The following is a 14,312-nucleotide window of genomic DNA, read 5'->3' as shown; positions in this document are numbered from 1 at the left end:
TCTTTCCCTAAGCTTTCCTGGTGTTTCCAAGACCAAGAGGCAAACTTTAAAAACTATGAGACCTTGCAGAGGAGAGCTATTGTTTGTTCTGTGGAAAGAATTTCTCCCCACATGTTTATTTTTAAGGTATACCTTCCCTTAATGCTTGAAATTTTTAAAATGTGGTGACTATAAATAAAATAATCGGGTGCCTGGGTGCCTCAGTGGGTTAGGCCGCTGCCTTCGGCTCAGGTCATGATCTCAGGGTTCTGGAATCGAGTCCCGCATCGGGCTCTCTGCTCGGCAGGGAGCCTGCTTCCTCCTCACTCTCTCTCTGCCTGCCTCTCTGCCTCCTTGTGATCTCTCTCTGTCAAATAAATAAATAAAATCTTTAAAAAAAATAAAATAAAATAACCTATGTACAAAATAAAATGTAGCTCCTATACCTAATCTAATATGATTTGAATTAGGTTTGGAACTCCTTAGGGTCCTAAGTCAATTTATTGGGTCATAACCAGCATTTAAGAGAAATGAAAGGATGGTGTAAATGATAACAAACATCAGAGTGCATTGCAATTAATAAAGGTAAGTATTATTTCATGAAATGAGAGAGGGGAGAACATAAATTTTATTCTTTACTTTGCACAGTTAAAAAAGTTTCAGTAACACTGAGCTAGATTATCTATTCATTCAACACACATTCACTATGTGTAATTTGTGCTACGCATTCTGCCAAGGGCTAGGTTCACAAGAAATAATTAACAGAGTTTTAACTTCAGGAAATTCGAAGCAAATTGGGAAAAACAGACACTAAACAAAACCAAACTGCACTTCATGGAGCCTAGGCCTTCCTTCCTAGGAGAAGAGTGAGGAGGTATCATGGGAACCACATGGCTGGGGAAGGGGTGCTTATTCTGTCAAGGTCACTTGTAGCTTGGTAAATTTTCTTTGATTTTGGATTAACCTTGATTAAAAAGTTACAACATTTACACAGCTAAGGAACAGATAAACTGTGAGATATGAATCACTATTTATATAGCTGATTTAATAAATTTTCTTGCTTTCTGACAGGTACTTTTCTTTTGGAACATTTGAGAGGGGACATGGAGTGGAATGGGAGAATATTAGATCCTGTCCACTCCTTCTCCTCCAGATCCTATCATTAAAATGTGTTAAAGAGAGGAGATGCTGAATTGTTGAAACCAGATATAGTTAAAACCTCACTGTAATTATTGCGGGAGCCCCACAGACTGCTAATAAGGCTGTTTGAATTAGCACCTGCTCCTGGAAGGTGTGAGCCCATTGGCAGCCTGGCCCCTTGAGTCAGTAAGAGAAAAATGGGAGTGGAAGAAGGAGTCTATGTACTGCCTTGTAGGTGTTTTCAGAAAGTCTCTGAATCAGTATTTTATTTTCTGTTTGCTGCATTCACATGTGCAAGAGATTAGGCTAGATGGCAAAGGAAACATAAAGGTAAGAGATACAATCTTTACACACAAAGAAATCAAACAGAGGGACAAGACATTTACACAAGGGACAAAAGCCCAAAATACATATGGAGCAACATGGATCAGCACAAGAACAAGAACACTGACCTTGGAGTGGATCACAATCCCACCGCTTTCTATCTGTGTGACTCTTGGACTCAAGTCATCTAACCTTTCAGAGCTTCAGTTTCGTTATGTGCAAAAGTAGGATGATGAGTTTTTATGTGGAGTAAAAGATAGCCATGAGTGAAATGGGCAGCATATCTTGAGTGAATGGTAGATATTCAATAATTGAGGTGACTGCAAAATCAAAGTGCCTGCAAAGACATAACACTGAAATGCTTTGGAATTTCAAAGGAGGAAAGTGTCATTTCAGGAAAAACTTCTTAGAGGTGACATCTGAGATAAACCTTATAGGTTTGTCTGACATTAAAAGAAGGCAATGAAGTAGGGGGAAAACATTCCTAGGGAGGAAGCACATAAGCAGAGACATGAATCAGTAAAAACTTGGGCCTTCCAACCAGTAGACGTGTTTTTGCTGGGAATTGTAGTTACATAAATGAATAAGTCTGTCTCCAACCTCAAAAAGCTCATAATCTACTGGGGAGACAGATACAAGTAGAACTGAAGTAGACAAAGCAGAGTAACACCAGCTGTGAAAGAAGACTGCACAGGGGCTGTTGGAATCTAGCAGAGGCCCATTTGGACTATGGCTAGGAGAGAAAATATGGCCGATGGAGACATTTAATGCCATAATGGAGCCTAGGGTCAATCAACAGTGGGGCTGAGTAGCTGAAGTGACGGAAAATGAGTCATTAGAAATGAGGAGTTCAAGGAGTAATGGAATTAAGTGATCAAGATTATTGTTGTCTGTTGATGGCCCAGAGGGCAGAAATAGAAGGAAGGCTATGTGGAAGAGGTCAATGAACTAGGTATAAACCTCACCCCGAAAGGTAAGATTATGTCCTGGAGGGCAGTAAGTTTGGCGTTTGAAATGTACAAGCTACTTCCTATGGAAAAGTTGCATTCTGCCAGGTGCTTAGATTCATTATAATATCTCTAATTGTGTTGGTTAGAATATTGGTTGGTTTGCTGCAACAGAAATGTCCAAAATAAGTGGCCTAAACAAGATGGGAGTTTGTTCCTCTGTCAAATGAAAGTCTGGCTATGTCAACCATGGCTATTAGGACAACCCACATAATCATCAAGATTCCAGAGTCTGTCTGTTTTGTTGTCCTGCCAACTTGTATCTCAACTCCCACCATGACATCTGCATTCCTATCCTCTGGAAAGAAGGGATAGTGGATAATGTGACCCAGAGTCACTAACAGTGACCAAGATTCAAGGGGAAGAAGATTAGATTCTCCTCTTGGTGAGGGAGAAGCAAGGTCACATTGCAAAAGAACAGGTGGGTTTGGGATATACTGCTGTAGCCACATTTGGAAAATACAATCTGCCACACATTTTAACAAATGACCTTTAACAGAATGCTGCTCAGCTTAATGAACGTTAGGACATTCATGGCAGACAAAATGGCCATGAACAAAGTGGATTCCACTTACTTATTTCATTCATTTGAATCCATAGAACAACTCTTTAAGGTAGATTTAGTTCATACCCTCACTTTACATATAAAGAAAATGGGTAATTTGCCAAGATACTTAAGACGGCTAGTTGTGGAGCTGGCATTTGGCTACCAAGCTTGTGATCCTTCCTGGCATGACAGAGCCTCTCATGATGCCTGACATCCAAAGAAAATGCAATAGAAAAGACAGATTTCTTCGCTATCACAAGGATTCAATAAATATTTGCCAAACTGAACGGAGTTAAATCAAACTCCTAGAAGAGAATCTTAGAAACAAAATTTGGAAAGATGTTCATAAAACTAACGTTAGCATTGAAGAAAATACATTAACCAGCTAATAAAACAAGCTCTAAGTGAATACCGTTCCTTCATTCACTGATATACACACAACGAATATTTAACTTTTTAAAATCACTTATTCTTTGTTCCATTCTAAAAGAATTCAGGGCACAGATATTAGACTCACAATGTCAATAAGATGAAATAATACTTACAGATTTCAGTTAATCACGTTAGCACACTGGAAATGTCCAGTAAATTGTAGTCATTGCCATTGGTGAGAGCACTTTGTGGAGAGCTGAGGGAACTGGATTTTATTTCTGACTCTGCTTCTCACCAGCTGTGTGAACTTGGGCAGATCACAGAACTTCTCTGGACCTGCCTTTCCTTCCCTATAAAATGAGAAAGATGATATCAATGATCTCTAAGGTCCCTTCCATCGCTAAAACCTATATGAAGACTGAGTGCTCTTCTTCTTATCATTTCCTATATGTCATGCTTGGCCAAGCTCTTTTCTACTACTAAGCAATTAATTACCTAATCTATTACGTGCAAACTGCAACAGTTAAGGAGCAACTAAAAACAGTTAAAACTCTTAGATCAAAGGTTCTAATAAAATGTTTCTGAACATATGCTCATGGCCTTACTTGAAAAGCTTACTCATTGTTCCATTGAAATCTCACATGATGAAACACTCAAGAATGCACAAATTCCATTATATCCATAATAATAACATCACTATGTAGCCTTATTCTGACAATGGAATATACCATATATTTCACAGCTATGTAGAGCAGGTCTTTTTTAAAAAGCACCTTACCTCTATCAAGCTTCAATGTTCTTTCAGTCTTTCACCTTCTAAATCCTACTTGTTCTTTAAAATTCAATTCTGGGGGCGCCTGGGTGGCTCAATGGGTTAAAGCCTCTGCCTTCAGCTCGGGTCATGCTTCCAGGGTCCTGGGATCGAGCCCCACATCGGGCTCTCTTCTTGGCAGGGAGCCTGCTCCCCAGCCCCACCCCCTGCCTGCCTCTCTGCCTACTTGTGATCTCTGTCAAATAAATAAATAAAATCTTAAAAAACAAAAACAAAACAAAACAAAACAAAAAAACCTCAATTCTGGAATCCAAGAATCTTCCCTGGTCCCACTCCCACCTAACTCCCTCTCTCCTAGACTGCTTTGGATGCCCCACTCTACACTCTCAAATCCCTGGTACTTCTGTTTTAGCACCTGTTAACACTGTGTTACATTGTACTATCACAGTCTGTCATTTCCTTGTCTGTTATCCCCTCCAGCCGTGATCCTGAGGACAGAAGACAATTCCATTGCCAGTGGTTAACAGGAGGCCTAGACCTAGTAGGTGCTCAGTGAATACTTGCTAAATGAATGGAGTTCTTTCTTCTCTTTCAGGAGATGTTGATGAAGAAAACAATTAGATCCACTTTTTATCTTAACCAAATATTTGAGGGATTCAGGAATTTGATTAAGATTAAATAACAGACTGTGATAGTGCAATGTAACATAGTGATTAATCCATGCCTTCACGCATGCTTATTCTCTTATGAATGGGCATAGCTGGACTCTTTTGTGAATGTTTACCATGCAGAGGAGAAAGAGGAGAAAGAAGCAACTTGTACTAATGGTTACCATATACACTTTTCCCATTAACATTAAATATAATCTTCATAAAACTTATGAGTTTAGTTTATCTCTATTTATTATCTCTGTTATACAGACACTGAGGCTCAGAGAGATTTAAAAAAAGGAAAGGAAAAAAGCTCGCCAAAGATCACAGAGCTCCTGAATGATGGAGGTGGGATTAATCGGTCTCCATCTAATTTCACACTGCCTCTCAAGGGAGGAGGGGCGGGTGGGGAGAAGGAGGTAGGAGTGGAAGGGTAAGGGTTGGGCCTCAGGTTCTGAAATCTCTCCTGTGTTTAAAAGTAATCTATCCCACAAGTGTATTCTTACTACCCTGAAATTTACCCCTTTACATGAAGGTTAAGCAGCAAATGCTCCTCTATCATAACTAATACCCGTGTTCCTCCCAAGTCATTATTTGAGCCTTGGAGGGTGTACACATGCTATTGTTAAGTTGTTCTCATTAAGAGAGAAATAGGGCGGGACAGAGGAGGAGTGTGGCAAATCAAATCCTGAGGTCCAACCAACCAGATAAACAAAGAAACACAGGTGCCCTTATAATTAAGGTTCACAATGAGCTTGTGATGCCTTTGTGTGAAGATTTGAGACTTTTAAAGAAAAATAGCATTGCCGTTAATACAGGAATTGCCTTTCAGAGGAAGAAAGTAAGTTTCCATTCTCTTACTAATTACTTTGTTACATGAAGTTGACTCTTCTAGAATCAAAAAAGACTTAAAATTTTAAAATTTTAACAGATTGCCTTTATGGCTTATATTGGGATGGGATGTAAATTAAGATTATACTTTGGAGAATTTAACATAATTACAAGACACTTGTTTTAAATAGTTAGCATCATGCTGATAAAATCAATATTTTAATATGTTATAATATGTACATATGTATAGTGTGTATATATGTATACATATATACATACATATGTGTGTGTATATATATATATATAAAACTTAGCCAAAGAGATATTTTCAGTTGATGAGAAATAGTTTCATTTTCCTGTACTATCGTTCTTAATTCTATGATGATTTATTTTTTCGAGATTTTTCATAAGTAGTATTATCTTAACATATTTGAATATAAAATTGAAGATGTGTGATTTTTATTTATGTGTAGAATTTTTCAATTGTTTTCAAAAGACATCATAAATCCAGAGAATAGATCAAATCTTTGAATATAGTAAATAAAATGTATGACAGAGTGAAGTTCTAAATATGCCAGAATCTTTTCTTTGAAGAATTCATGGCTGAACTGATTTTGGAAAAGTTAAGACTGAAAGAATTGGTATTTTTTTGTATATTTCATGTCTGGGTTTGAAGTCTGTTTTAGTACTACAAGCACACGTAAATGCTGCAGGAGTTTCTTTTAAATGGGGACAGCTTCCTCCTATGAATTCTGACAGGTTGTACATTTACACAAGCTTTTAGTGTTAAATAAAAATATCTTCAGTTATCAATATAAGGAATGTACTAAAATCTTTATATCAGTGTAAAAAGAACATGCAATTCATAAAATGCGTAATCACTTAAAGAACGCTGAGTACACCAGGCACTGTTCTCATTGCTTTCTGTCTGTTAACTCTTTAATACTTAAAACAAACCCCATGAAGTCAGTTCTATTAGCCCATCTTACAACCAAGAAAACTGAGGAAAAAAGAGGCTAAGTAATTTACCCAAGATACCAGGGCTAGTAAGTGGTAGAGCTAGGATTCAAAACAAGGCAGGTTGCAGAGCCCACCCTCTTACCCATCACACTGAATAGATAAATTAGATTCCCTGGAGTGGTGATTTGAGTAATAAGATGATTACAAAGAGCAGAATTTTGCTACAAGAATTGTATCTAAAGTATTGAAAATGACAGGTTTCAAGTTTATCTGTATCTACCTGGCAGTGTGCTAGGCTAAGTACTTTAAGTATCTCTTTGCATTTAATTCTCACAACCATACTGTGATGTATTTATCTAACTATGGAAACTAGGGCAAGTTATTTGGCTTCTCTTAATTTAAGCCTCAATTTCCTCATCCTCATGTGAGGATGAAATTATATACTGAGTGCTCTGCTTAGTGCCTAGTACAAGGCAAACTCTCTATCAGTTAGCTATTATTATCATTACTGGTCTTAGGCTTAGAACAGCCAAGTAACTTGTTCAAGATGACACGCCTTAAAGAAGGCAGAGCTGCAACTTAAAAGCTAGGTCTGATTGATACCTAACTATAGTGGCTAAGACTGTTCTTTACTGTGCTAAATTGTAGTTAATTCTTGTGTGCTCATCTTGGCACTTTGATAATAATCAGAGAGTGATTAAAACAAAATTTATTTTAATTCCAAAATAATAAAAATTTACTGCTGATATTTTTTTTAAATGCAGATAAGAAAAAGAACTAAAAATCACACATAATCCCACCTTCCAAAGTAGCACTGTTACCCTTTCACAAACAAGATCATTCTAAGCATACATTTTGTGATTTGCTTTTTTTTCCTCTTTGAAATATATTGTGAACATCTCTCCATGTGGATAAAGATTTATCTATTGTATCATTCTTAATGTCTACAGAATATTGTATTGCATGATCAGTCCCATTTGTGGACCACTAAGGACTATTACCAATTTTTCCATATTCCAAAGAATGCTACAGTAAACAATCATAGAACTTCATCTTTGAACATAATAATGATTACTTCCTTAAATAAATTTATAGAAATGGAGAAGCCAGATCAAAAGATACCAGTTAGAATTTTGAGTTGGTTTGTCCTATCTGCTCAGGAACAAAACTTTTTTGTAGCACATAGTCAAAAGGAGACTGGGAAAACAACTCTTAGAACCATCAGGGATTATTCCATTTTAAGGCCATACTAAGAATGAATTCTTTTAAAACTTGTATTAAGTGAGATAATCCATGGAATGTAAATATGATAAGTGGTCAACAACTAATTGCTATTATCATAATGAAAACAACAACAAATTTGTTTCATTTGGCCTTCCAAGTCCTTTTATTACCTAGGCCTCCTCTTTAGTTTATTTGGATGTATTTGAAGGTCTGAATGGATCAAGCCCTAAAACCAGGAAAAACTTCATATCCTGAGAATTATGAAGTAAATCATTAGACCAGGGGTCAGGAGAACTTTTATAGTTTTTCCTCCCACTTCCTTTGTGACCTTGGGTAGGTCTTTTCTGGACCTTAGAGCCTTCACCTATAAAGAGGCATTGGATAAAAAGACCTGTTTAAGATTTCCACTCTAATACTAGGATGTTTACTCCAACCCAGTAATTCTTATTCATACCTGTATTTCCTGTACTTTGAATCAACGTAGATTTTCTCTGGGCAATAATGGACATTCTCAACACCCAAAGATCTGTGAGTTCTGAGCTCCGAATACAGAAATTTTATAAAGATCAGGGAGTGCCAAAGAAGTCACTCCCTCCTTTTTTTTTTTAGTCTTCCCATCTTTAATTATCAGCACATTACCCAGCACTGGACTAACACTGTAACATTCAAACATCTCATGTGATTTAGGAGGTCAGAGAGTATCTGAAGGTCTCTCCCAAATCATTCAGGCCAACAAACATTTTTACCTTAAATTATCATTAACATACTTATTTTAAATTATAGTACACAAACCTCTTGGCCAGTTTTTTAAATTTAAATTTTAGTTAACATACAGTGAAATACTGGTTTCTGGAGTAGAATTCAGTGATTCATAACTTAAATTCAACACCAGTGTTCATCACAAATGCCCTCCTTAATACCTATCATTCATCTAGCCCATCCCTCACCTACCTGCCCTCCATCAACCCCCAGTTTGTTCTATATTGTTAAGAGCCTCTTCTGGCTTGTCCCTCTCTCCTTTCTTTACTTCCCCCCCTTCCCTATGTTCATCTGTTTTGTTTCTTAAATTCCACATATGAGTGAGATGATACGGTGTTTGTCTTTCTCTGACTTATTTTGCTTAGTACAATACATTTAGCTCCAACTTTATCATTGCACATGACAAAATTTCATTTTTTGATAGCTGAGTAATACTCCACTGTAGATATATATACCACATCTTCTTTATCCATTCATCAGTTGATGGACATTTGGGCTTTCTCCATAGCTTGGCTGTTGCTGATAATGCTGCTATAGACATCGAGGTGCATATACCCTTTCAAATCTGTGTGTTTTTATCCTTTGGGTGAATACCTAGTAGTGCAATTTCTGGATCATAGGGTAGATCTATTCTTAACTTTTTGAGGAAACTCCATACTGTTTTCCAGAATGGCTATACCAGTTTGCATTCCTACCAACAGTGCAAGAGGGTTCCCCTTTCTCCACATCCCCGCCAACACCTGTTGTTTCTTGTGTTCTTAATTTTAGCCATTCTGACAGGTGTGAGGTGGTATCTCATCATAGTTTTGATTTATATTTCCCTGACGCTGAGTGATGTTGAGCATCTTTTCATGTGTCTGTTAGCCATCTGGATGTCTTGTTTGGCAAACTGTCTCTTCATTTCTTAACTGAATTATTTGGTTTTTGGGTGTCAAGATACTAATTCTTTATCAGATATGCTGTTTGCAAATATCTTCTTCCATTCCACAGGCTGCCTTTTAGTTTTGTTGATTGTTTCCTTTGCTGTCCAGAAGCTTTTTATTTTGATGAAGTTCCAGTAGTTCATTTTTGGTTTTGTTTCCCTTGCCTCCTGGGATGACTCTAGTAACAAGTTACAGCAGTGGTTGTTTGGGGTTTAGTGATGTCATTCACTGTCTCCATTTCTCAGTTCTCTTTGGACCTATCTTGGGCACACTAATCAACTGGCCAAACATGGCTTGAGGGACCAACTTAAAGTGTCCACACTGCCTGCCAGAGCAGGCCACTTTCCTAGTGTGCCTTCACGCAAAGGGTAAGATTTATCCTAAGGATTCCAAATTGAGTAAGTTTTTAAACCCTCGGGGCTCAGCACAGTGTTTTGCTAATAACAGTGGTCCCAATGGTGTCGGTGGACATGAACCGCAAAGCAGCTACCTCACTTAAAATTTAAGCACAGATAACAGTACTGGAGTAAAGGGAGAAGTTTTACTCATTCACCTTTTCAGCATAGACTCTAGGTCAAGCGCCAGGGCCAGGATGGAAGCCTGACTGGCAATGGTCTGTCCTCCGGCTCTCCCGCGGGGCGCCCCCTGGAGGCCACCGTGGGGTTGACGGCAGAGACGGCGGCGGGGGTGGCAAAGCGACCAAGCGGCGCTCGGCTGGCGAGCGAGCTAGCCAGCCAGCCGGGTGCGACTCCGCGGACGTCCCCCGCGCGCTGCTCCCCGCATCGCGTCCTGCCTGCATCGCCTCCCGCCGGACTACACCGCCAGGAAGATGCGCCTCAAGAACCAGGTAGCCGCGCCTCTGGTCTGCCCAGTGCCCCTGACGCCCCGCCCACCCGCTGTCACGGTCGCCCGCGGCCGCGCGGCCACGTGGCCGCGACTCCATCGTTCCGGGCGCTCACCCCGGCCGCCCCGATTCCCAGGGAGGGAGTGAGAGCCCCTGTAGCTGGGAATCGCTCGGCGCACCTATGGCTGGAGGACTCCCGGCGACCCTTCCCCCTCCCATCTGGAGGCTCTTTTCCGGCTGGGCTCCGGTCAATACACCTCTGGCCTCCCGAAACTCCCTTGGCTTCAGAGAAGACAACCGAAAGTTGGGTGGGCGCGCGCCCCCTCTCCTGCGACTGTGGACCCTGCCGCGCGGAGAAGCCACCGCCCTGTGCCACTCCCCTCTGCGCCTTTCCCGAGCTGTCCTCGGAGTGGTTTTGCTGAACTAGCTGGTGGCGCCAAAAAGTCCGGGCGGCTTCGAGCCTGCAGGGCCCCAGGGTGCTGGGCGAGCGGCCGCGGATCCTCTGGGGGCCCCTCTGTCTGTGTGACTCCCGCTAATTGTTGAGAAGCCGCACTCTCCGATCCTCCCCCCCGCCCCATTACTGCGCGCTGTGGACCTGGGCTTGAGATATTTCTAGTTGAGATGAGAGGACGCGTCTGTTGCCCTAAGCAGTGCTCTTGGTTAACCGACGAAAACGGAGACTCGGGTGTTGGGTAGGGTCTGTCTGTGTTTTGTGGGTTTTGTTTCTCTTTGGGCTAGGGGTTGTCAAACGTTCAGGATTTAGTGAACACACGTCCTCAGGTTTTGAACTTGCCGGAGTCGAATTCGTTGCTAAAAGGGACCGAAGCTCTCCCCCCGCAGCATATGTTAAGGGACTTAGGTAGACCCCAGGGAAACCGAGGGGAGGGGCTTCTAGAAAACAACTGTAGGTTTGGCGGGGGGGGGTGAGTCATATTGATTCCCAAGGTGTTAGCCTGTACCTCTCAAGGGTGGTAATTCTGGTAAAATCTTTCCCCTGGGGTTTCAAATACCTGCCTCTATAACGCTGTTCCGCAGGATCTTTGTGGGATCCTGAAAGCCTACCTGTACTGCTTTATTTTACTAGAACCCCTTTAAAGAGGCTGCCTCACTTTACTCCCCTGCGTTTGTGTGCCTAGTCTTTTTCATATTTTATAATACTTGCAAATTGACACTGAACAAGCTTTAACCTCAGTCATTTCAGAATAGAAGTGAAATGTGAATGGAGCTTCATTCATGAGGGAAGTAGTCTGTGTGAAGTGTTTTGTAAATGTGAGTGGGTAGAATTTTAAACTGAATAAAATTAATATAATGAGGAATCAAAAGGTTCAATCCAGATGTTTGCCTGCATCCCTAATAAAGTGACAGTGCAGCGCTGCACAGTGCCTTTCCTTGTGGCTCCTGGGTGGAGTGGGCTGTGGCACTGTGGTTGACTAAGAACAAGTGGATGGTTGGATTCCTTCCATTCATTTTCTAAGGCACTAACCATTCCTTGGGGCTGATGGGGTTGTGACGCACCCACCTATGTAGAGGATTTTCCCCCTTTCCCAACTACTTTAGAAATATATAAGGGATTTAATGCAGATTTTCAGTTAAAGAACTTGTAAGTAATCCTCTTTACTTATCATTAGTGCTAGACCCTGAAACCGTTGCTTGCTTGTTAAGATGCAGTGCCTGAATGTGATTGTAATAGAGGTGGAGCTGTGATTTAGAGCTGGTGACTTCACTAATTCTGCTACATAGTGTGTGTCTTGAATTAACAGACAACTTACTGTTTGTGTAGAGGAAATATAATTTAGCATAAGGGATTCTAATTCAGATATTCTTGGTTCAGGTCTGATCCCATCACTCCTAGTTTTGACCTTGCATAATTAATTTCTTGGTCCTACCATCCCCTCCCCCTTTATTCCCAATAGACCAAGGAGAATAATACCAACCTTTAACATGGGAATTAAACTAAATACTCTGTATATAAAAAAAGAAACACTAAGTACAGTACCTGGCATGTAGGCACTTAGTAAATAAATACTCCTATTGTTAACTATCCATAAGCAGTAGCTATTACCAGCACTACTACTGTATTTACTTAAAAATACCTACCTACCTATCTATGGTTGGAGAGAGAAACTGACTGTAAAGGGGCAGGAGGAATCTCTCTGGGGTGACTGAAATATGCTATATCTTGACTGGGGTGTTGATTAAGAGGGTATATCCATTTTTTAAAACCCATCAAATTGAGCCATTAAGATCTGTGCATTTGATTGTATGTACATTACATCTCAATTAAGATAATTTAAAAATTTAACCTCCAAATGTGTTAAGTACATATCTTTTGGGAGGTGGCAGTTGACATACCAGCCTAATTCTGCGTAATCTAGGAATTCATTTCCAGAGACCCCTCTGCATATGAGCATATTTCCTTCCTAAGTTCATATTGGGTCTTAGGAAAGAGAAAGAAGTTGTTCTCATTTTTCGGGTTGTTGTCAGGAGTGATGGTCTATGGAGAAGAATGATTGGCTCATTCTGAGATGATATTTAAACTTACATTTAGTATTAGTTTTTACTAAATAGCTTTTTACTTAAAAAAAAAAGATTTTAATTTATTTATTTGACTGACAGAGATCACTAGTAGACAGCGAGGCAGGCGGGAGGCGGGGTGGGGGCAGGCTCCCCGCCGAGCAGAGAGCCTGACGTCGGACTCCATCCCAGGACTCTGAGATCATGACCTGAGCCGAAGGCAGAGGTTTTAACCCACTGAGCCACCCAGGCGCCCCACTAAATAGCTGTTTAAAAACCTGATTAAAATGTTTTATTTGATCCAGTGGTGCTTGTTTGTATAATATACCCATTCAGTAAACACAGTTTCTGAAAGGTCATAGTCACTTTGTATCCCTTTCTTTGCTTTCAGTACATTCTTTATATTGCTTGGAGTTAAATGAGATACCTAATGTGCTTTTAGCAAGGTACCAGGCACATAGTAAATGCTAATTTTCTAGCTGTTATTATTAAAATTAATACATACAGGGTACCCAGGATGAGTCAGTGTGTCAGGCTCCCTGCTCAGTGGGGAGTTGGCTTCTCCCTCTGCCCCTTCCCCCTGTTTGTGGTCTCTATCTCTCTGTCTCTCTCAGATAAATAAATAAAATCATTTTTTAAAAATTGATATATCCATATTCTTATTTTTTGGATGTCAGAAATCAACATTATGCATGTTTTAATGACAATTCACTATAAAATGCTGTGAAAAATAGTTATTTTTCCGAAGCTTCTCTCCTTGGCTAGTAGATGACCTTCTCTTTCTGTCTTCACATGGTCTTTTCTGTGTGTCTGTGTCCTAATCATCTCTTCATATAAAAACAATAGTCATCTGAATTAGGTCCACTCATATGACTTCATTTTACCTTAATTACTATCTCTTTAAAGGCCCTATCTCCAAATAGTCATATTCTGAGGTACTGGGTATTTCAAGACCTTAACATATGAATGCAGTGGGGACAAGGGGTTCACAATTCAGCCCACATCACATGGTATGTAGTAAAAAGCTTTATTGGTTCTTTCAAAATAGCTTAGCACAGAGAATATGAAACAAGTCAGATTTTGACTCTTGTTATAGAACAGTTCAATTTAGATTTAAATGTTGTAGTTACCTGCTGCAGTGAGAAACCCAAACATATCCATCAGGTACACACACACACACACACACACACACACACACACACACACACATTTTACATGTAAGGTCAATTACAACTGAGGCAGAGTTAAGGTCATTGTCTAAGCTGGGTTTAATCTGTGACTGGGTCCACTAAAAATCATGTCCTTCGTTGATTGAGAAAGATAGCTATACAGTGTCTTCCTAATCTTTCTGGCTTTATAACACTTGGGTGATGAAGGTAGAAGTTTTGGCTTTCTGGAAAGAAATCATTTACCCCTTTTATACTTTAATACCTAGTTCTGTCTTCTGAGCCCTTTGTTTGACTTTC

The 14,312-nt window shown here is 40.0% G+C and overlaps 1 protein-coding gene across 1 annotated transcript in view; it reads left to right on the top strand.

The window, feature by feature from the left end:
- The first annotated feature begins 10,189 nt into the window (after positions 1–10,189).
- Positions 10,190–14,312, top strand: part of ELAVL4 (ELAV like RNA binding protein 4) — a 149,904-nt gene continuing 145,781 nt past the window's right edge. The window contains exon 1 of the mRNA XM_032302769.1: positions 10,190–10,335. Coding sequence (XP_032158660.1) covers positions 10,318–10,335 — 18 coding nt within the window. The 5' untranslated portion in view covers positions 10,190–10,317. The remainder of the gene's footprint in view (positions 10,336–14,312) is intronic.

Source organism: Mustela erminea, chromosome 10 (assembly GCF_009829155.1).
Source record: "Mustela erminea isolate mMusErm1 chromosome 10, mMusErm1.Pri, whole genome shotgun sequence".
NCBI classification, from domain to species: Eukaryota; Metazoa; Chordata; class Mammalia; order Carnivora; family Mustelidae; genus Mustela; species Mustela erminea.
This window is presented reverse-complemented; position numbering and strand designations above follow the sequence as displayed.